Source organism: Eschrichtius robustus, chromosome 3 (assembly GCF_028021215.1).
Source record: "Eschrichtius robustus isolate mEscRob2 chromosome 3, mEscRob2.pri, whole genome shotgun sequence".
Lineage (NCBI taxonomy): Eukaryota > Metazoa > Chordata > Mammalia > Artiodactyla > Eschrichtiidae > Eschrichtius > Eschrichtius robustus.
Window position 1 is genome coordinate 115,823,968 of NC_090826.1, and position 21,887 is coordinate 115,845,854.

Consider the following 21,887-nt stretch of genomic DNA (forward strand, 5'->3'; position numbering starts at 1 on the left):
TATTCATCCTTCCATCCATCATATATCATATATACTTTTATCTACATCTATATCTCTAGCTACATGGGGAATGGAGTCACAAATTATAGACATGAATTTTTACTCATATTCATTCGTGATTCCCAAAATTGCTAGGGCTCAGGATGGATTAATTGATTGGGAATAGGAAAGTGATCTAAAATAAACAACAGCATTTTATAAACAGTAATTTATTTTACACGGTTAGCTTTTACCAGTGAAAATCAACTTAACAAGCATATGGACCGGGGATGACCATATTAAGCTCTGTATTGACTGAAGACTAACAGAGAGGACTTGGAATTTTGTTGTTAGTGTGGTTGTTGCTGCTGGTGGTGGTATACATGCATACGTACAAGTTTAAAGTCAGCACTGTCCTAGGGAACATACAGTAGATTGGACAAATAAAGTCTTCTTCACACTTCTCTGAGACTTGCTTATGTATTGATATAAGACATTTTCTGGGACATTGTACTTACAGTTCACAGGAAGACTATAGTTGCATTAAATAAGAAACATATAGATGAAGATATACAGGAAAAAGTAGATACTACTTAGATATCTAGATATTACTAAAGAAAACCAAATGGAGATATTATCGGAGGGGAATAAATATAAAAAGTAAATAATACATTCAAACTTTTAAGTTATGATTCTATGTCAGATATGGATCCAATAGTTTCTATTTATACTGCAGAAAAAAATAAGACAATCATGCACTTCATCAGAAAATATAAATGGCTCAAAATCATTAAAACTTTCTAAATATATTTTGTGGAATAGAAATGTATTGATAAAAAATGGGTATGATTATTTTTCTGGATGTTTTCTCTTTAAAGAACAACCCTCATGTTATGTCTGACAGGTATGAGTGATTCTAAGGATTGGTATTTTATGAGATGATATATACAAACATAAGGCCAATACCCAAACCAGGGCCCATTTCTTACTGTGATCTTCTCCTCCTGGGCAGTAAAGGCTTCCTCAAAGTCATCATGCTTCTGAAGAAGGGCTTCAACACTGCCCAAGGAGTTTCCCAAGTCCTCATTTTCCAGGAAGGCCTATAGAAGACAGAAAGATACGTCCCAGCTGTACCTCACTGGTGAGAAACACTCCCTTTAGAATATCTCTGAGAAAGGAGTAAGGAAGGAGGTGAGGGGAATAGAGAGCAAGGTGGGAATTAGCACAAAGTAGGAGAGGAGATAGAGGCTAACATTTAGCAGCAGGAGCTTGAGTCCCTTCCCAATCTTCTCATACAACTTTATCACTTTTGTCTCTGTGTCTGAACCAACCAATCTAGGCACAATTCTGAGATCTCAAATACTCAAGAGGACCACTCACCTCCTCCAGGAAATCTCTCGTTAACCCTTCCTGACTCATTACGTTTTCTCTTGCTGAACTCTTAACAACTGGATATTCATTTCACCTCATGTTCAGTAGAGCTTAAAGACTCTGTTTTGTATTTAGGTATTTTTCTGTGCATTTGTCCACGAGGGAACTTCAAGAGCCCCACAGAGAGGGCCAATCTTTTCTCCTCCTTGTGGCTCACCCTCCAGTTCCCAGGTGAACTGAAGTGGTTGTAAGGGTGTTGATAGTAGTAAGTAAGGAGAAGGAGAAATGGCTTCTGGACACTTTCTGAGCCCCTTTGTTACCTCTTGTCTACTCATCCAACTGTCCACTTGCTCACTGTCACGGTAGAAGAGGTGCAGTTCCAGGCACTGCTCATACTGCTGCCAACGCTTGTCCCACAGTTCCAGCAGAGCATCCCAATGGGAGGTAAGTGCTGCCATCTTTGGAAAGGAAGAGATAATGTGCCAGGAAGATATTAAATTAATTTATTTTATCCTATATTCACTGAGCATCTAATAAATGCAAGGCTTTTTGAAGGATACAAAAATGAATAGGAAATGGGCTTTCCTCTTAAGGCTGCAACATCTAAGTGAATCACTGTAGTATAGGAAAAACGGGATAAATACCATAACAGAGGTACACCACACTTAATATGTATAAATAAAGAAGAAAAGATTAATTCCAATTCGAAGAACGAGGGAGTAGAAGTATAGAAAATATTGTATCAAACAAAGATTTGAAGGGCAGGGAGGTGTGGATCAGGATTGTAGGAGGACATAATACCCCAAGCAAGTAATTACTCCAAGTAATCATTAGATTATATGAAGTGCTCCAGAGGAAAGTGCAATATCTTAAAAAGGTAAACATTTAATGAAATTCAAGTTTATAGGGCACTTAAATGAGCAGATTGAGAAGTTTGCATTCTATTCCAAAAGCAAATAAGAACCATCACGGTGAAAGTGACATTCTCAAACTCATAAAAGCCTTTGTTTCTGCCCAAGCATCTGCCCAAGAAATTCCAGCTTATTAAACAGGTGCTGTGTTAACTCCATTAAAAAGACAGTAACAATTCTCAGAATCCCAGGATAATAAGTAAGTTTTCAAGGATTTAGGGTCCCACTATTCCTTTGGCAGGAAATAGTTAAAAATAAAAATCCGTATTATAATTTTCCCATAGAGTTCTTGATGAACTGAAAATATGGTCATCTCAACCTTCATCATATAGCACTGGGGGCTGTGCTTGGAATCTAATGATACGTAAAGAGCCTGCAAATCTTATTTCAGTTGTCATCCCAAGGAGTTCCTGTGACTCTGTGACTGGAGTAAAATGTCTCAGGGATCAAAAGGTTTAGCTGAGCCCTTGGGATCTAGGAGGTTAGGATGATGGCAAACCTGAATCTTCATTCAGTGGAATTCTGAGTGTTTAAAGCTTTCCTGTTGCTTAATGGAGACTTGAGAAACACAGATATAGGAAAATCAGTTTGATTTGAGGTTGTATAGAGGAGATAAGAAAGGGAGCCATGTGCCAGGAACCATACTAGGTACCTTAGGGAACCCAAAGATGAATAAGGTGTAGCCCTCAAAGAATTCACAATCTAGAGATGAGCATGGGAAAGTGATAAAACAGAGCACATGTGACAAGGCAAGATGGTATGGAGGTTTCAAATTAGGTAGAAGGTAGGTGATGAAATTAGTTAGGTTGATGAAGTAATGTCTCAGAGGTGAGGAAGCACACATCAAGTCCTGAGAACTTCAAATGCCTCAAATTAGCTAAAGCAACATATGAAGGAAGCAGGGTGATATTTGGGCCCATATTAAGATGTTTATACATCTCCTGTCCTCTTTCAGAGATTGTTATATTAGTATGGGATTAAGTGAAGGCTTAATATGTATTAAAATTTCACAAATTCTGTTAAACTAGATTACCTTATCCATGACTTCGTCAGATGCTTCGTGATTGGCATCCAGCAGGGCTCGACCAGTCTCATTAGCAGATTGAAATCGGTCATCATAAGAGTCAATCTCATTCTGTGGTCACGAGACAAAATGTTTTAAAATGCAGCAAGAAACCTTCTGGCATTGTTGGAAACCGCCCTCTTCCTCCTACTAGGGAGGCCTTTCCTCTCTACCTTATGCTGCTGATGCCTGTCCAGTAGGGCTTCCCCACCAGTCACATCTGTGGGCAGCTCATCAGCATTGATCAAAGCAGTCTTCTCCTTCATCCAGCCTGAGAGCTCATCATAGTCAGATAAGAACCTCTGGTACCTGAGGGAAAGGTAAGGGAAAAGACAGGAAGGAAGAACCAGATACAAATGGACTTTGAACAAAGAGTCAGGGTTGGGTTGGGCTAAGATGTACAACATGCGTCTTGCCCTAATCCTACACCTCCCATTCCTCTGATGTACTTCCTATTCCTTTAGCAGTGCAGGTTGTAAATCCTTCACTCCAGGTTATGTATTCCTAGGGCAGATGTGTCACTGTGTGATGAAGCACTTGGACATGACATCTCCAACATCACAAAGTCACATCCCAGATGCACTTGAAGTAGAATAAAGTACTCACAAGGAGGCCAATAAATAAGGACATAACATAACCAACAGGAAGCCTAAGGGACGACTAGAGTTAGGGTTAGGAGCCCTCATGTATTTTAGTTCACCCTTCACCATATCAGTAAAAACAAAAACTACAAAAAAAAAGATTACCTATTCAAAGAAATCAAAAGCTCACCAGTTCATTTTAAATCATATCAATAAGATAAACACTATTTCCTCGTGATTTAATAACTAATCATAAAAATTAACTACTGAAATGATGTCCAGGTGTTTTGTAAGCTGACCTACATTCAGGAAATAATTCTAGATTTATTTTGTGTTCTTCAGCTTGCAAATTAATTCCAGTTCCTTAGCTAGGGCCAGGATTTTGACATGTTTCTTCAGCTAATTTTTCAGCTCCATGGACCACTTCATAGCTTCTTACAAATGTACAAACAGAGGAAAACAGGAAGGGTACAGGTGAAAGGAGGTGTCATGCTGAGGATTATATCAGCCTGCAAAGGACTTCTCCTGGCAAATTAAAATTTCTTTTGCCTCTACTGAGCAAGCAGGAGGGTTGGGTCACTCATTATTTTACTCCTTTCACTCTTTTATTTCTGCTTTTGATGTTATACTTTGACCTAGAGATAGGTAAAGCAATAGAGAAGAAGGATTTCTCACCTATAAGAAGCCTGCAGCTTTTCATATCTGCTGGTAGCCAAGGTGCGAATGTGTCCCCAGTTGGAGACCAGATCCTCTTTCATCTGCTGGATCTGCGCTGCATCTGAAGGATGGGAAAGCTTCAACTTGTCTGCTTTGGCACATAACTCCTTCACCTTTGGGATGAAAAAGAAACCTAGTATGTGAAGGTGGGTCAACTGTATGGTGATGGATGGCAACTTTGTAGTATATACGGATGTCTAATTATAATGCTGTACATCTGAAACTTACATAATTTAAAAAAAGAAAAAAGAAAAAGAAACACAGTGGGAAATCCAAGCATTCTGGTCCTCTTGGCAAAGTTTTATGGGAAGAATGTAACATAATAATCATAAGAATTAGAATAATTTATTAGTGCTTTTATATTGATATATTTATATTAATATATATATTAACAATAATAATTTTCTGATTACTTTTTGTCTTTCATTGTGCTAAGCACTTCATATGCATTTTCTTGTTTTATAGTCTTCCTTTAATAATACTGTGAGGCAAAACTATTCTTGTTCCCCTTGTATGTGAAAACTGTGAGGTTGAGTATTTTATTTACCCAAGGTCATTGAGCTAGTCAGTGTCAGAAGCAATGTTTAGACATACATCTGTCCTTCATTACCCTCTATACTAACTCCATAAATATTATTGTGGGAATCAGAAAGACATTTCTGCCAAGGAAAATTTCTGCCAAGAAAATTTCAGTAATGCCAGGCCGTTTTGAGCACAATTCTTGAAGAGCAGGCTTACTAGGGCAAATTCCACATGTTACCATTAGACCTTCTACTATACCCAACTGTAATTAGGTGTTGTCTAGGACTTGAGATTTCATTATCATTATTCATTAAATCATGGTATTTTATCATCCATAATTAGAAAAAAAAAAAAAAAAGACCAAAGAGGAAAAATGAGGAAGAACAAAAGAAGTAGAATGGTGAAATCATTTTCAGAAACTGGACCCAGGGACAGAGCTATGATTAAAGCATAGCAAGTAGGGATCTTCCTGTGGGCTGACTCCACTGTAGAAGCTCAGGCGTAATTAGTTTAAGTTATGGTTAAGTTGTGACGGGAAGAAGTAAGAATGGGAATCATTCAAGAAAACAGGCTTGCTCCAATTTCTAGTGTGTCTATACCTACTGTAGGTATAGGAACTGGGGTTTTCCAGTTTCCAGAAGAAAACCCAAAGGTGGGTTTAGTAATGTGTTTTTTTAACATCTTTATTGGAGTATAATTGCTTTACAATGATGTGTTAGTTTCTGCTTTATAACAAAGTGAATCAGCTATACATATACATATATCACCATATCTTCTCCCTCTTGCATCTCCCTATCCCACCACTCTAGGTGGTCACACAGCATTGAGCAGATCTCCCTGTGCTATGCAGCTGCTTCCCACTAGCTGTCTATTTTACATTTGGTAGTATATATAAGTCCATACCACTCTCTCACTTTGTCTCAGCTTATCCTTCCCCCTCCCTGTGTCCTCAAGTCCATTCTCTACGTCTGCATCTTTATTCTGTCCTGCCCCTAGGTTCTTCAGAACCATTTTTTGTTGTTGTTATTGTTTTTTTAGATTATATATATATGTGTTAGCATACGGTATTTGTTTTTCTCTTTCTGACTTACTTCACTCTGTATGACAGACTCTAGGTCCATCCTCCTCACTACAGATAACTCAATTTCATTTCTTTTTATGGCTGAGTAATATTCCATTGTATATATGTGCCACATCTTCTTTATCCATTCACCTGTCAATGGACACTTAGGTTGCTTCCATGTCCTGGCTATTGTAAATAGTGCTACAATGAACATTGTGGTACACGACTCTTTTTGAATTATGGTTTCCTCAGGGTATATGCTCAGTAGTGGGATTGCTGGGTCGTATGGTAGTTCTATTTTCAGTTTTTTAAGGAACCTCCATACTGGTCTCCATAGTGGCTGTATCAACTTACATTCCCACCAACAGTGCAAGAGAGTTCCCTTTTCTCCACACCCTCTCTAGCATTTATTGTTTGTAGACTATTTGATGATGGCCATTCTGACTGGTGTGAGGTGATACCTCATTGTAGTTTTGATTTGCATTTCTCTAATGATTAGTGATGGTGAGCATTCTTTCATGTGTTTGTTGGCCATCTGTATATCTTCTTTGGAGAAATGTCTATTTAGGTCTTCTGCCCACTTTTGGATTGGGTTGTTTGTTTTTTTGATATTCAGCTGCATGAGCTAGTAATGTGTTTTAACTGTCTGAGTTTATTATAAAAGGGGAAGAAGAAGCTTACTCCTTTTTTGACTGAGTGAAGGACAAAAAGAAACAAGGTTCAGTTCCAACAGGAGAAAGCGTAATTAGATAAAAGAAAAGACTCTCTGGCCATAGGGTACTGAGTGAGATTAGGAAACCATTCTTGAAGCTATCTATTTTGGTTTAAATTATGAAATATATTACAAAAACATAAGCATATATAAAACATATATGTATATTTAAATAAAAATAATTAAATAAAATAAGAGATATCCAAGATTCATGTAAAAGTTATAAACTAGAATAAGGAGGTATATTCAAGTGGCACAAAATATCTCCTTCATTGAAATAGTGAATTTACTGTGTCCTATGGAGACGAGATGAACACCAAATGCCTCTTCTAGCTCAAGGGATTAGCCATTCCTCCAACAGGCTTACCTTGTCATTCATGACTGCAAGGTTCCTCTCAAGTGTCTTGTGACTGTGAAACAGTGCCTCAGAGCTCACAAGGTCTTTGCCATAGTCCTCAGAGGTGACTTGAGGCTCCTTCTCCTTAATCCACTGGATGGCTTCAGTCACATCCCTGTCAGACATCTCCATGAGCTCCAGCAAAGGAAGAAGGCAGGCATTCCAGGGCAAACAGCACACAGCAAGGACCAGTCTAGCTCACTCAGTCAGAAATTACCCTATCTTCCCCCACACTAGCAAAAAAGTAATGTAAAGTGTTCTTGCTTTTAATGGTTTCCATTGAGAGTTAGAGACTTGGGCATCCTGACAACTGAGCCTCCGGATATACTTCCTATACCTGGGTCAGCTCTTCACGAATGTCCTTCTTCCCAACTTCACCCTCCATTCCCTTCCAGTTCTTAATCTGTTTTTCTTGCCTCTGCAGAGCTTCCATCACTAATTTACCAGTGCTATTTGTATTGCTTTAAGCTCCATTAGACACATACTTGGCTATAGAGTGGGTCACAATTTTCTTAACTACTCTCTCCCTTGTTGTCTTAAAGGCAAGCACATGAGTTTCTTTTTTTAGAGGTATTGGCCACTAATTGCTAACAGTAGACAGAGGCTAACACAAATAACAAACATGGTGCTATTGCAGTTTCCTACAGTTCATTGGTGAGATTCCTACCTTTTGAATCGCTGGAGGTCTGCAGCACTGGACAGCATTTTCTGTCGTTGGAGAGCCAGACCATGGAGCCGCTCCCAGGCTGCATTCACTTCCTCCTGCTTTGACTGAATCAAGGGCAGCTCAGGATGCTTTTCCTGTGGGAGAAAGTCAATGCTGGACTAATGCAAAAAATCATTTAAACACTTCTTATTTCACACTGGTCCATACTTTGTCAGAAGTGGAGGATGGCCATTTAGCCAGATATTACACTTCACCTTAGCCCTGCTCCCTAACTCTTACTTGATCCACATCACCAAAATCTAGAAAACCAAACCGCCAGATATTGTATCTTTTGCCCACAGCTCCAGACTAGCCTACTAACACAGGTTGTCCAACCTCATTATTTTCAGAGCTCCATCATGTTGATGTCTGCTAACTCCCCTCAAGATCCTGGAAACCAAGGAAAAGAAGAGAAAATTCCCTTTGTGAAATCTGACTTAATTTTTCAAAACTCTAATACTGTGTGTCTTGGTTCTTTTGGGGTCCTGATACCTTTGAGAATCTAATGAGAGCTATTTCCCTCTTTGCAGAATTATACAGACATGCAGATAAACTTAATTTTGCAGAAAACTTCACACATTTTTGCAAACTAACTGAAGCAATGAGATTTATGAATACTAGATTAAACTAGCAGCATCAGCCCATTTTGATACTTGACAATTTTGAGTAGTTCCCAAATGCCCAAGTCTCCCTACTCCTCCTATCCCCATTTATTCCCATTTCCATTTCTATTTTGAAGCCTCATCGGACTGAGTTTTCTGCTTCTCCTTCCTCGCTTATAAATAGAAATGATATTCTATGATCCCCAGCACTTAGGCATCAAGAGGCCTTTCAGCTTCTGTTCTTACCTTCTTGGAACACATAAAAAAGCATGATCTACTGAAAGATGAGAGAGCATATGGAGAAAACCTTCATTTTCCTTGCTAAATCTCCAGACATGGGAGCAAGGCCATTTTAGACCCTCTACCCCAACTGACTCATTGTATAACTGCAGTTACTTAAGAATACCAGGTGAGATCAGCAGAATAACCCAGCTGAGCAGCTGAGTCACTGAATCATGAATCAGTGAATCTACTTCACTGAAAAAAATAGGTTGTTTGTGGTAGTTTGGTAGATAGTAATAGCTAACTTAAAAATCTCCACAATAAGAAAAAGGTGATAGAGGGAGAAAATTTGGGGACTGTTGGAAACGTGGCCTGGAAAAAAATTGAGAAATATGTTATTTTCCCCTACTCCAGTACCCTTTCATCCTGAAATCTTGGTTCTATTAACACAGAAACATCATTCCCATTATAAAGTTGCAGTGATAATGAAACCTTAAATGGAAAAGCATGATAGCCAACTGTTAGAATTTCTAATTCCTTCATGTACATATAAAATCAGACTGACTTCCCAGTTCTCACATATGTTAGGATTATTGATTCACACACTGAGTTTTTAGATGCCCAGAAATTAAAAACTTATTTAAGCACTTAAGAAAATGAAGGTAAATCTGCCTCCTTTTCCCTTCCCCCCAAAACACAAAAAAATTAGTTTAATGATATCATATATATTATGATAGCCCACCATTATTTTATATTCTTTGCCACTTTATTCTGGTTCTTCTTCATGAAGAAAGAGTGCTTCATAAATTTGAGAAATCAATGTACTGCATGGTGCAGGAGTAACCCCATTGTGGATTGAATTCCTTTATGTAAACACATATACACTCACTCATTCACATCTCCATTTCCGTGGACTGGCAAGGGATAAATTCAGAAAGGAAAGGAAACTGCTCTGGGCATGTTGCTCCAGGGACAGGCATACCTCTGCTTTCTCACAATGTCCCATCTACTAATGGCCAGAGAGTCTTCTTGAAGATCAGACCCTTTCCCTGGCTTGGCTCTCTTGTTCCCCACCTCACCTCAGCACACTCATTGGCATATTGGTTCACTCCATTCACTCTCTCCTTTCGAACTGCCAGATCCGCTTGGAAATCTTCAAACTTCTTATGCAGAACCTCTGTGCGCTCCCAGTCCTCACCCAGCTCCACTGATGTCACTATAGCCTCCTGTAGACAGAGAAAACTCCGTTAAGTCACCCGTAAACATTTAGGAATTCCTGCAGGTCAAATGCCCAAAATCCTTGCTCACGTTCCCAGGATAACTCAGAAGTAGATACTGGTGGAACTTGGGAGAACCCTTCAGGAAAGAGCCAGAAGCAGCAGTGTATTTCCTGAGGTGGCATTCTGGCCCAGGGAACAGTGGTCTTTGGGGTAATTCTTTGGAGAGACCAGGAACATTGTTGGCAAAAGCCCCTGGGAACACCCTTTTGTGTTTTGGAACCTGAAAAATAAATTCATCCTGGTTCTACTCAATTCAACATACTGAGCATTTACAAAAGTATTGTGCTATGCACTTGCTTGTGTAAATGTTCAGTCCTAACCATAGGATTATTCTTTAAGTATGTAGAAAATAAAATCCTCCCTAGTTATAGGTACTGAGACAAAGAATTAGGTAAAGAACTGCAATGCTCTAAGCTGGACACAGAGTAAGAGCGAAAATCTAGGAGTGAAGGCTCATGGAAGGTAGAACGGGGACAATCCTAGATCATCTTTCAATGCAGTTTTTGTGTAAGTCTTGCCTTCTTCATATTCAGAGTCATACACTTAGACTTATCCCCCTACAATGTTAACTACCTCCAGAATACCCCTAAATCTTTGCCAACATTCCTCTTTCTTCCAAGGAACTAAGCCCAGGAAGAGACATCCTGACTTCTTTATGAAAGGTCTGCATTAAATGGCTATGGGATGTCTGGGGCAGATGGATGGGAAGTCTTATATGTATACTGTTTGGTCCTATACCTTGTCTCCAATCCACTCCAAGATGTCAGCACACTCCTGTAAGTACTGCTGAAGCTTCAGGGCCTGCAGCAGCAGGGTGCCCTTCTCTTGAGTCAGCTCCAGCAGCAGGTCCCACAGGTGGCTGAGTTCCTCCAGAAGGACCTATGGGGAAAGTAAAACCACTCAGGCACAGTACCTGCTGTGGAGAAGCAGGTATAGACTCAGAAACCTGTGCAGAGAGGGACCTGGATAAAAATCCCTCCTCCCCTTCACTTGGGCATTAATTGAGCAACAGATATTTAAAGGAGGAAATAGGACATGTATGTGAATAGCAATTAAACCATATGATCTTCCATAATAGAATAAACTTAATAATGTTTTGGGGTTTTAGAGGATGAAGTGATTACAGACAATAAGACAGGATAGGATAAGAATTCATGAAAGAGTGCTCATTTGAATTGGACCTTGAGGGATAGGTAGAATTTTGATAGGTAGACAATGGGCAGAGGGTGTTCAAAGTACTGAAAAAGGCATAGAAAAAACTTAGCATGGACTGTTTGTCAGAAAGGATAAGCGTTACAACGTTTTTCTGACTTATAAAAGAAATAGTGGCACCAAAGCAATGAGAATTTGAGAGTATGTAGTTGAGGACTCTAATGCCAAGTTAGCTTAGAAGACCAGATTTTACATATACTGTAAAATTGAAGGTGTCATATATGTTATGCATTCAAGATTCTTGTATTTTTCAACTACTTCATGGCCCTAAGGTAACATGTAACATGTAGACCACATTCATCTCTGCATCCTGCCGTGGTACAGACTGATATAGCCCCAGTGATTCTGATAGATGTGAAGATGTTTCAAACATTTCTCGAATGTTTTAATTAACGTAAGGGATTGTTTTTTGTATAAATTATACAAAATGATTTCTATTTTATGAAAATAAATAAAATTTGAGATTTTCTTGTTACAGAGTCTTCTTTCTAATAAGGTTTATTCTGGTTAATGTCTGTATCGCCTGACCATGTTTTGCTGACAGTAAAGCAAGCTAGAATTTGTATGCTAAATATGGAACTACAGCCCTAATTTTTAAATATAACACAAATTTGTTTTGAAATTTTTTTTTAATATTTAAACAGTAAAATAAATCACTTATACAAAAAAGAACCTGAATTGACTGTATCAACACAAACTTGTTGGAAAAGTATATGAATTAAGTCAGAAAAAAAGCTGATACATTAATAATGGGTTCCATAGTGGTGGTGATCTTCAGTCTTCAGGGTTTAGGGAATACAAGGGATTTTAGGAGGTTTTTTTTTCCCCAAAATGAACAGATGAGAGGGTATGGAGGACTACAATAGTAGTCATAGTATGTGGGCTGTGAAGAGAAAGAGGCATCATAGACAAAGGGAGAAAGATTTCGGAGAAGATTCAAAGAAAGAGCATCCCTTGTTTAGAGAGTTTAAGGGACAAGGACCCTGAGGCTAGAAGAATTAAGTAGAAAGGACATTTCAGAAAACCAATTCATCTGGGTTGAAGTGGGTTTGATCTTGAGCCACCTATACTGTGGTGGCATAAGCAGGAATGTCATGCTATTTGATGACAGCTTTGTATCATAGCTCTTCTCCCCATTCCAAGGAACACTAGGACATCCCATCATTTTTCCTGCCCCAACCCAAGTAAAAGATATAAGGCAGTACCATGGTTCCAAGCCAGTTATATCAAGGTTTATACGTGTTGTAATCAATTAAAACTCTGGTAACATAATCAACATAATAACTTAATTATAAACATCTCTCACAGAGCCCTGCCATAAATTTACCTTGGTGTCCTCATGGGCAAAATGCCCCTCAGGAAATCGAACTTTCCTGGTTTCTTCCAGCTCAGGAATGACCCTCGATTTTGCTTGCACCTCTGTTTCAAAGGATTCATGCTTCTGATATTTCCCCTGAAGATTAGAAATCAGAGTTTATGGCTAATGCAGCCTGGTCTCCCTGGAAGGGAGGTTCTTTTATTCGTCTTCTTTCTTGCAGTCAGAACTACTTGTTTCCCAACCTAGATTAAGTGATAACCTATGACCATACCTGGAGGAGTCCTATTCTAAAAGAAGGTGGTGGCACCACTGCACTTAGGTTTTCAAAGGGTCCCAGGCTCAATGTCCAGGACCACAGAGGAAGTTTTTTTCCAGTCCCCACTGCCTTCGAGGAATTTCCAGTAAATATTATTTTAAATTCTCAATTGCCTTCTGTGGAAATGAAATAATGTAACACAGAGTTTTTCCTCTTCAGAAAAGAGGAACTAAACGTTACTGAAAGTAGTGAACAATGAGGAAGATGATCATGGCAACAATGGCTTTTTTTTTTAATTGAGAAGTTTTTGCATGCCAGATTATGCTTTTGCTGTCATATATAAATTGATCCATTTAGTAGATAACACTTTGTTCTTGTTCCAGGTGCTTCCTCTCCAATATCCATTGCACATTTTAGGCATGCAAGCCTTTCTTCTGATCCTGACTGTGCCTCTTTCTATAACATTGTACAAGTAGGAGTGGGAGCTTCCACCAAAGCTCTCCACCTGACACCTCTCATTTGAACTTAACAAGAGGCATGAATAGTCATTTGGGAAAAACCCTGGTTAACTCATATCTTTCTGAGGAGAGCGAAGAGCAGTTGTTTCAGAAACATTGATGTCTCTTCACCTCAATTCCATCCTTAATGTCACAAAATATTGAAATCACATAGTGTGTCATAAATTCTTTGAATTCTCAGTGTTTGGCCCATGGGTTAACTTCAGAATGAGTTTATAAAGTATTATCTAGAATGAGTTCCCTTTGTAAATAAGACATTGAGGTTTAAGGAGTTGAAAACATGTGCTATTTAAAGACAGAATTACAGTCCCCAAAGTCTAATCTTTCTGTTACATCATCCCTCTACAGTTTACCAGATGTACACCTACATTATGAAAATGTTTCCCTCCCTAGAGATCTTAGAGTCTACTCTGGGGAAGTCAATGAAACTAAATGACCTGTATGTTAGTTGGGTCTTCATAGCTTTTATCGCCTGCAATCTTGATTTTCTCCAAGATCCATTTCTCGAGGTCATCTGCATCTCGTATGAAAACCTGGTAGTGATAGGAATCTTCAAGCTTCTGACCCCTCTCAGCAACCAGTTGCTTGAACCTCTGGTACCGGTTCAACACCTCCTGACGCCTCTCCTGGATCTCTTCTGCTGTTTCCAGCACCTTTGGTCCACCACTCTCCATAGCCTGCAAGTTAAAAAGCTTCTACCTATTGCTGATTCTCAGATCTCTAGTATACTGTCCTTTTATATGTCTCAAGGCATTTACTCGTATTGGACTTATGTTCAGATATCTTTAAGCCTATAAAAGCCTGTTTTTAGAAAGACTGTAGTACATTTATATAATTTTAACCATAAACAGCTACAACTTAGGCTAATAATTCTTGATCATTCAGAAAACTTTTCCAACTTTTCACATAAGTGTGTGCTAACATTAATAAATTTAATAAACTTAATAAAGTTCGATAAATGCTTATTATTGGACTAATAATCGAAGACAAGTTTAAATTAGCAAAATCAGAGAGTTTCAGATTGATAAAAAAGAAATATAATTTTATTGCTTTCAAAGGCTGAAAAGGTGTTAACATGTACTGATAAGGATGAACTTAATTTAATGAATAAATAAAAATGACTTGCAATTAACTTGATGAATGATATATCCCAAAGTTTGAAAAGATTGAATTCTTCTTACATAAAAATATAACTAATATATTGTTTACTCTTTTTATTTGCTTTATTTATAAACACTACAAATCAAAAGTTTGGCACATTTGCAACCTAATTATCACAAATTTCAAATTATTATCATCTCAGTAATTGGCTTTTGCTATATAAAACATTATATTACTATCAAACAACATAAAATATTATTTTCCTATAGTAGAATCCAACCTATCTGTGACAACATTCAGCAAAATCTCCATAGGGTCCACCTTCATTCTTCTGGATATAAGCACAGTTTTCCTAGCTTACCGCAATGAAAACATTCAATATAAAGCTTAAATTTTAGTCTCCTTCTGCTATACATAATTGCTATTCTGTGGATGGCCTTTACAAGTTTGGCTATAGAATTAAATCCTTCTATGGAGACTCAAACTTTTACTGTGTGTTACTTTGCTCCAAGTTACTAGGTTGTTCTCCATGTGAACCCATGTAAATAGGTCATTGCTAGATTTTGGTGCTGCATAGTCAAAAGCTCAAGGTCACTGTTTAAAGTGAGACATTCATAAAAAGAGTTAAAATTAAACTTCTTTACTTCTTAAGAATCAAGAAACAATTCTTGCTGATCCTGTCAAAGATAGTACAGAAAAGTCAAAGGAGACAGCTTTCCTAATTATATTGGTGACAAATTGTACTGTAAAGAATTCTGTACTCACGGTTTCCTTTGGAAAGTGTTATGCTTTTCCTAAAGGTCAAGAACCTGTCAAAATAAAATGTATCCAAAAGACAGAGAGAGAGAGAGAGAGAGAGACAAAGAGAGAGAAAGAGAAACAATTCACATGTAGTTGTCTAGTCTAATTCAGATAGAGATGAGAGAAACGTTACATATGTGGCAAGACAAAGAAAAAAATAGCCCTTTACTTGGGCCAGAATCCCGCCAGCTACAATCTACATTATCTTCAGGAGACAGATACAGCTGAAGCAGCTGCTAACTTTCACAGATGCTGGGTGACTCAGCGGCTTGCGGGACTATGGTTTTCAAAGTTTCTCAACAGGACTTTTTAAAAAATGAAAGCAAAATTTTTAGATGAAAAATTAGAAAAAATCTCAGTTATAGACGTAAGATAGAGGCAGTGTTAAGATGGTGTTTTGTTTCTTTGATTAGTTTTAGGTTTTATATCTGACAATTGTAAATCAGGAAGGAATTCTGGGATGCCCATTCTTCACACTCTGTGCAGAATTACAAGAACTCAGGGCATACATATGCTCTTGTTCTAACCTATCTCTAGGAAAAGCAAATCAACGACTCCATCAAAACCCAACTACAAATTTTTAGCAGCCTTTAAGCAACAAGACATCCTAATTCTGGCTGTAGAGCCTTTGTCAAAATAGAAAGAAAATTTTATTCTTTGCCTTGCAGATTGGGTTCTTAAAAGTCTGATTTAGCATTACCCTTAATCATTTAAATAAAAAGAACAAAGGAAGTAAGATATATGCTTTTTTATTTGTATTTTGTGAAACAAAAATTAGGATACTTCATTTGACAAACTAAAGAAGTCATAAAATATTTGAAAATTGGACAGAGTTCTAAACTGTGGGATAAAAGTCATCCTAATTTATGTATTATTTTTAATGGAGAGAAAAGAAACAGAAATCCTTCTCCAAACATATAGTTCTTTTAGGCAACTTTACAAAAATGAAACAAACAAACCAAAAGAAAACAGTGGGATGGTTTCAGACCCTCCTAAAAAACAGTGGGTCTATCCATGCCAAACTTCATTCCAATATAAATCCAATTTGAACAATCTAGCTTTCATGGTCTACTAGGGTAGATCAAGGTTCTACATTTCTAGTTTCCTTTCTTCCTGGATCATCTCACCCAATGAAATTGAGAGAGCTTTAAATTTTCTTCTTGAAAGTATAATATTTACTTTTTCACATAGTTTCTTTATATTAAAATCAAATTTGGGTGCTAAAGGCATGAACACAAATCTTAGAGAATACATTATATTACATGAACCAGGGAAACACTGACTGGAGTTGGTTAGGGAGGAAATATATTTTTAATCTTTATCCAAGAGATAAGAATCAATTCAAATTTACCATGTCTTAATTTATATATTGACATGATTAATTTACATTAATTTCTACTCTTTAGAAGATTCTGTGAAGCAGATATTATCAACCTCATTTTTATATGAGAAAACAAAAGTAGTCTCTGAGAGGTAGTCTCATGCCATGGTTGTTTGGTTTGTAAGTATTTAAACAAAGGATAAAATCCATGTGAGTGTGACCATCGTGCCACTCATCTGTTTTAGTCAATCTTCTCTTAGTCCCCCAATATTTCTGGTTGACTTATTCCAGGATCTTCTCACCAAGAGTGTCAACCATGTGATAGCATTGTAACCAAAGAAATATTAGGACCCAATTAGCAGGATTGGTCATCATGAAATAGAATAAAAGTGGACCAGAACAATAGTCATTAGAGCAGGTATCAATGTGAAAGTGCACAGGAGACAAGGAAGAGAATTTATACATCAAGACAGAAGTGTTCTTTGAGTTTTCAGTTGTTGCACCCAGGAGAGATCCATGCTAATAGTTTCTGTACCAACACCCTGGCTGCCACTCTGGCTGCTGCTGACTTTAAATTCAGTCCCACCTTATCTTCTCACTCCCTTTAGATTGACAGAGTTTCTTCAGTCTCTGAGCATGTTTACCATTATTAGTACAAGTATCAGGGTGTCTCCTTGGGATTGATGGAAGGGCATGATGGAAAACTCTTAAACCCTGGTAGCTTAACACTTGGACCTCTGACCTTCTTGCCACTATTATAGTTTTCCAAGAATGCTTATTGGCTCTGAGGACATGGAGGCCTTGAGTACAGGGGACACAGGTAAAGAATGTATGAGAGACACTGTAGATGTTTAGAATCATGTATAATCTTTAAAATTGCATGTAGCCATGTATATAAATAAGTGCTAAGAGGTTACAGGGAAAGCGTGAGTTGATCACAGACAGCTTCATTAAAGAGAAGTCTTATATTCAGTTTTACAGGGTGGGAGTAATTTGGAGAGCTGTTTTATTTGATCATGGTTATCAGCTCTGGGAAGAACTGTACTTCACACACTAGTTTTATCAGCACTGCCCAGCTTGCCTGAGTCTCTTCTCAGTTATCAGATCTTCTTTTCCTGGACTCAGAAACTCCAAGAGATACTTTATATCCCCAAATTCTAAAGTCTCTCCAATTTGCAACACTAAAATTCATACGCTTACTGTGGATATTTTGGAGTTCAACTTTCTCGGCCCATTTACCAACAAGGAAAAATATGTTAACTTTAACGTAAAACTAAGTTTTCCCATGGAATAGAAGTCGTCATTATTTTATTTTTAAAATTTTATTTTTGTTTCTCTAGTTAGTTCTCATTTTAAAAGGTCTCAAATAGTTGTCTCCTAAATGGGTTAAAATATTAAATATTGTCATTCAAAAAAATAGAAAGACCTTTTTGCAGTGAACTGTATCCACTTTAACTCTTATCTCTTCCGGTCCTCTAAAGTTATTTGTCCCTTAACTCTATAAGGAAAGTTACATAATTAAAGTTTACAATCCTATAAAAAAAAATAAAACTCTTTTTTTCCCTTACCATTATCTTCTCTCACTCTCCCTTACTTATTTTATTATTTTTCTGTTTTATTTATTTGGTATTATTATTCAATGCGAATAAGAAAAAACAAAACCCATGATGTCTCCTTTAACAACAAACTATGTAATTATAATTGAAAAAGACCTTGGGATAATGGAAAGTGCACTGGACTTGAAACTGAAACCATCTAATCTGAAGACTCAATTCTACCATTTTATAATCAGATGAATATTGGAAATTTGCTTAAATTTTATTAAGTATATAATGGGAATAGTAATGACAAGGCTACTTATTCCAGAGAATTTTTATATGACTTAATTTAGATGGTTGATTAAAAAGCACTTTATTTAAATATACACAAAAAATAATTTTTATTGTTATGAATAATGCCAAGCACATATATTTCATTTACTTCAAGTCATATATTTTGTTCTGAATCAGAAATCTGAAGTGCTTATCATTTAAAGAATGATTTGCAATGTATCATTAGAAATTCTTATATAAAATTGATGAATGTTTCCATCCAGTGATAATTATCTCTGAGTACAGCAACCCTTAAGGAAACCATATAGGCCTAAATCTTTACAAACTTTATAAAAATGGCATTTTTGGTGACATGGTCCTACTCAGGGAAGAAAGAGCACAACTAAAAAAAAATATTTCTTATTAGAATAAAGAAAAGTAGGAGCCAGGACTAAACATTATTTCCTTTATAACCATGACTAAACTTTGAAGTTTAATTCTTATATTTAAGGGTTTAGATTCCCAAGATATCAATAAAATCTTATTAAACATGTAAATAAAGGCCAGTCATTGAAATTTAAGTGGATTATCTGTGACATTGCATCATTTCACTATTAAAAATTACTCTAAGTGTAAATACACTATGTATCTTATCTTTATTCATTATCGCTGGCTCCCCTGCCATCCTCTGTTGAATGTGTGAATAGCCTTAGTTTTGTATAACATAACTTTTTTATAAATTATAATTTTGTCAGGAGACAAAGAATACCTCTGTTTATTTACTCTTTTAGTGAACCATTATTGAGCATTTCTCTGGGCAAAGAATTCTAACAGGCATGGGGAATATAGAGATGAACAAAATAAGATACCTACTTTTAAAGAGTTCACAAACTAGAGCGCTCACAGAAGACATGTAAACCATGACACAGGATAGAATAAAAATCATACTAAGTTGAAGCTCAAGAAATGTGTTACAGAAACACAAAACAAAGACTGTTTCTTTCTTGTTTCAGCTAATTATAGCAGGAGATGTTTTGCCAAATCTGGCCCCCTGTGCACCTATGCTAAATAAAAATACAGAGACAGAGAACAGGAAGATAAGAAATAGAGAGGCTTTTTATTTTCTTTGCCAGGCAAAGGGAAGACACAGTAGGCTAACACCTCGAGAACTGTGCCCCCCTCCTTGGGGAATCGGAAAAGATTTTATACCTGGGGCCCATGGTCTGGGGTAGGTGATAAGGATCAAAGTAGTGAAGGTCTTGCATTTCTTTTCTTCTGCAAATTCATGGCCAAAGCTGGCATCAGGCAGCTCAGCAAACTGGTTTGTTGTCCCTGAAGTTATGGCTCGTGACCTTCTTTCTGAAATGAAGAGTGCTACAAGGGAGTGTAAGGGGAGAAGAAATGCCAAGTGCAAAGAGTAATTCATATGGAGTCAGAGAATAATCAGTTTTGTGAAGGACAAGTCTAGCTACAAGTGTTTGTTAGTAGTAACAGCTAAAGAATAACCAAGATTGCTTAACTCTTTCAGGCCTGTTTATGTTGTTTCTCCAGCCTGTTCATCATTTCCAAATTTTCCTTGTTTATCAGAAAAGTCTCATTTCTATTTTTGCTGCAACAGTGTCAGGACAGAGGTAGAATTTTATGAGTCCTTCTGGATTCAAAGAATAAACGACGGGACTGTGTGAGTCTTTGCCCCATTTTCTTTGTATTCTATGATTAATCAATCTCTGAGGACATTTCCTAAGTGAACAGAGATTGGATGGATAAATGTCCCACATAGAATCAGTGCACAGAAAAAATAAACACAGCAGCAACACACTGAAAACATAAATACAGATACTGGCATAAATATACTTTGTTAATGGGTATGTCTTTTGTCTTATTTGATAGTAGATTGGCATGTGTGCACTTTTATGGCTTCCTTGATCTCTTTGCTCCTTAGACTAGATAATTGAGTTAAAGGATGGCCATAACACTGCAAAGAGTGGGCTAATGGCCACTACAGGAAAAGGAATCCTTAGTAGAGAAGCACAGGGATGTAAAGGCTACATTTCCAAAAAAAATATCAAGAAAATAGCAAGGTGGGAAGCACATGTAGAAAAGGCCTTTGGTTTCAGCCAACAGAGCAGATAATGTAGGATTACTGCAATGATACAAACATAACCCAAAACCACAAGCAGTATAACCATGATGATCTCCACAGCATGTACAATTTCTAAAACCTTGATTAAAATAATCTATCAGTGTTCATGCATGTCAGATTCAGGATGAGGTCAAAGTTGCAAAAGATATATTGAATTTGATTTGGACCACAAAATAATAGTGTAGATATCAAGCAATCTCAGGAAGTGGCATGAAGAAGCCACAGAAACAACAGCCTACAGTCAGCTGAGTGTAAGACTGAGGTGTTATGATTGTGGGGTAATAGAAGGGGTTGCAGATGGCCAGGTATCTGCCTGTAGCCATGGTGGTGAGTTTGTAAAGCTCAGAAATGACAAGAGAGTAAAATAAATGCTTATGCAGGAGGCACTTAGTCAGAGAAATGGTCTTCTGCTCGCTGACTTGATTGGAGAGTATCTTGTGGATGATGGTTATAGTATACCTGATCTCCAGGAAGGAGAGGACACTGATGAAGAAATACACAGGAGTGTGGAGGTGGGAATCCAGTTTGATGAAAAAGAAGACCATAAGCGTCCCAGTGATGATAAACAGGTAAATTAGGAGCAAGAGATAAAAATAAGAGTTCATCTTCCTGCAAATGAAAAAAAAAAAATCCAGTGAATATGAATTCAATCACTGCTGTCTGACTTTTACTTAAAATCTTCTCAATGTGGGGCAGAAAAAAAAAATAGAAAGAAAAAAGGAAGTAGTAATTGGATAATCCATTCATTTATTATATTTTTATTTGTTCATTCAAGTATTTGGTCAGAGCTTACTATGTTCCATGTGCTGTGTAATATGGTCAAATGGGAGGGATCACTTAAAAAGAACCAATATTCCAAATGCATAAATTGCTGTATTTCTCCTAGCTAGCCACACCGTAAGATTCAGCTTATATAGTCAATTGCCTCTGTTACCCAAGAACACAACTTTATAATTAGCAGAATTGTCCCCTTTATATTTCCTTCATTTCTTTCCTCTATATCAGCCCCTCTCCTGCTCAGAATAAAGAATAAATCAGGGTTCAGCTCAAATAATACTTCCCATGAATTATTCTAGTTAGATTAAATTTATCTCTCTGTGGTACTCCCATAGCAATTAATTTTGCACTTTCTATATCATGGTTAATAATACAATACCTTGTCTGCTTCTCCAATTCCTTTTTATACTCTATTTTAATCAGATGTTTTACACTAATAAGTGCTCAGTAAACATGTGTGAATGTGGGAGGCAGGCTTGCACACCAGCACACTTAAGCAGTCA

General features: G+C 37.2%; 1 protein-coding gene across 4 annotated transcripts in view; it reads right to left on the reverse strand.

Annotated features, from left to right (window-relative positions):
• The window catches only part of SPTA1 (spectrin alpha, erythrocytic 1), a 64,277-nt gene extending 50,170 nt beyond the window's left edge, over positions 1-14,107 (reverse strand). For 3 of the 4 annotated variants that reach the window (XM_068538279.1, XM_068538278.1, XM_068538277.1), the window contains exons 1-11: positions 13,868-14,104; positions 12,666-12,791; positions 10,865-11,005; positions 9,926-10,072; positions 7,984-8,117; positions 7,287-7,431; positions 4,581-4,735; positions 3,498-3,633; positions 3,295-3,396; positions 1,671-1,808; positions 969-1,079 (exon numbers count right to left, since the gene is read on the reverse strand). In XM_068538279.1, coding sequence (XP_068394380.1) covers positions 969-1,079; positions 1,671-1,808; positions 3,295-3,396; positions 3,498-3,633; positions 4,581-4,735; positions 7,287-7,431; positions 7,984-8,117; positions 9,926-10,072; positions 10,865-11,005; positions 12,666-12,791; positions 13,868-14,104 — 1,572 coding nt within the window. Of the gene's footprint in view, positions 1-968; positions 1,080-1,670; positions 1,809-3,294; positions 3,397-3,497; positions 3,634-4,580; positions 4,736-7,286; positions 7,432-7,983; positions 8,118-9,925; positions 10,073-10,864; positions 11,006-12,665; positions 12,792-13,867 lie in introns of all 4 variants that reach the window. The other variant, XM_068538280.1, reaches the window with a different exon arrangement.
• Positions 14,108-21,887: the final 7,780 nt, after the last annotated feature.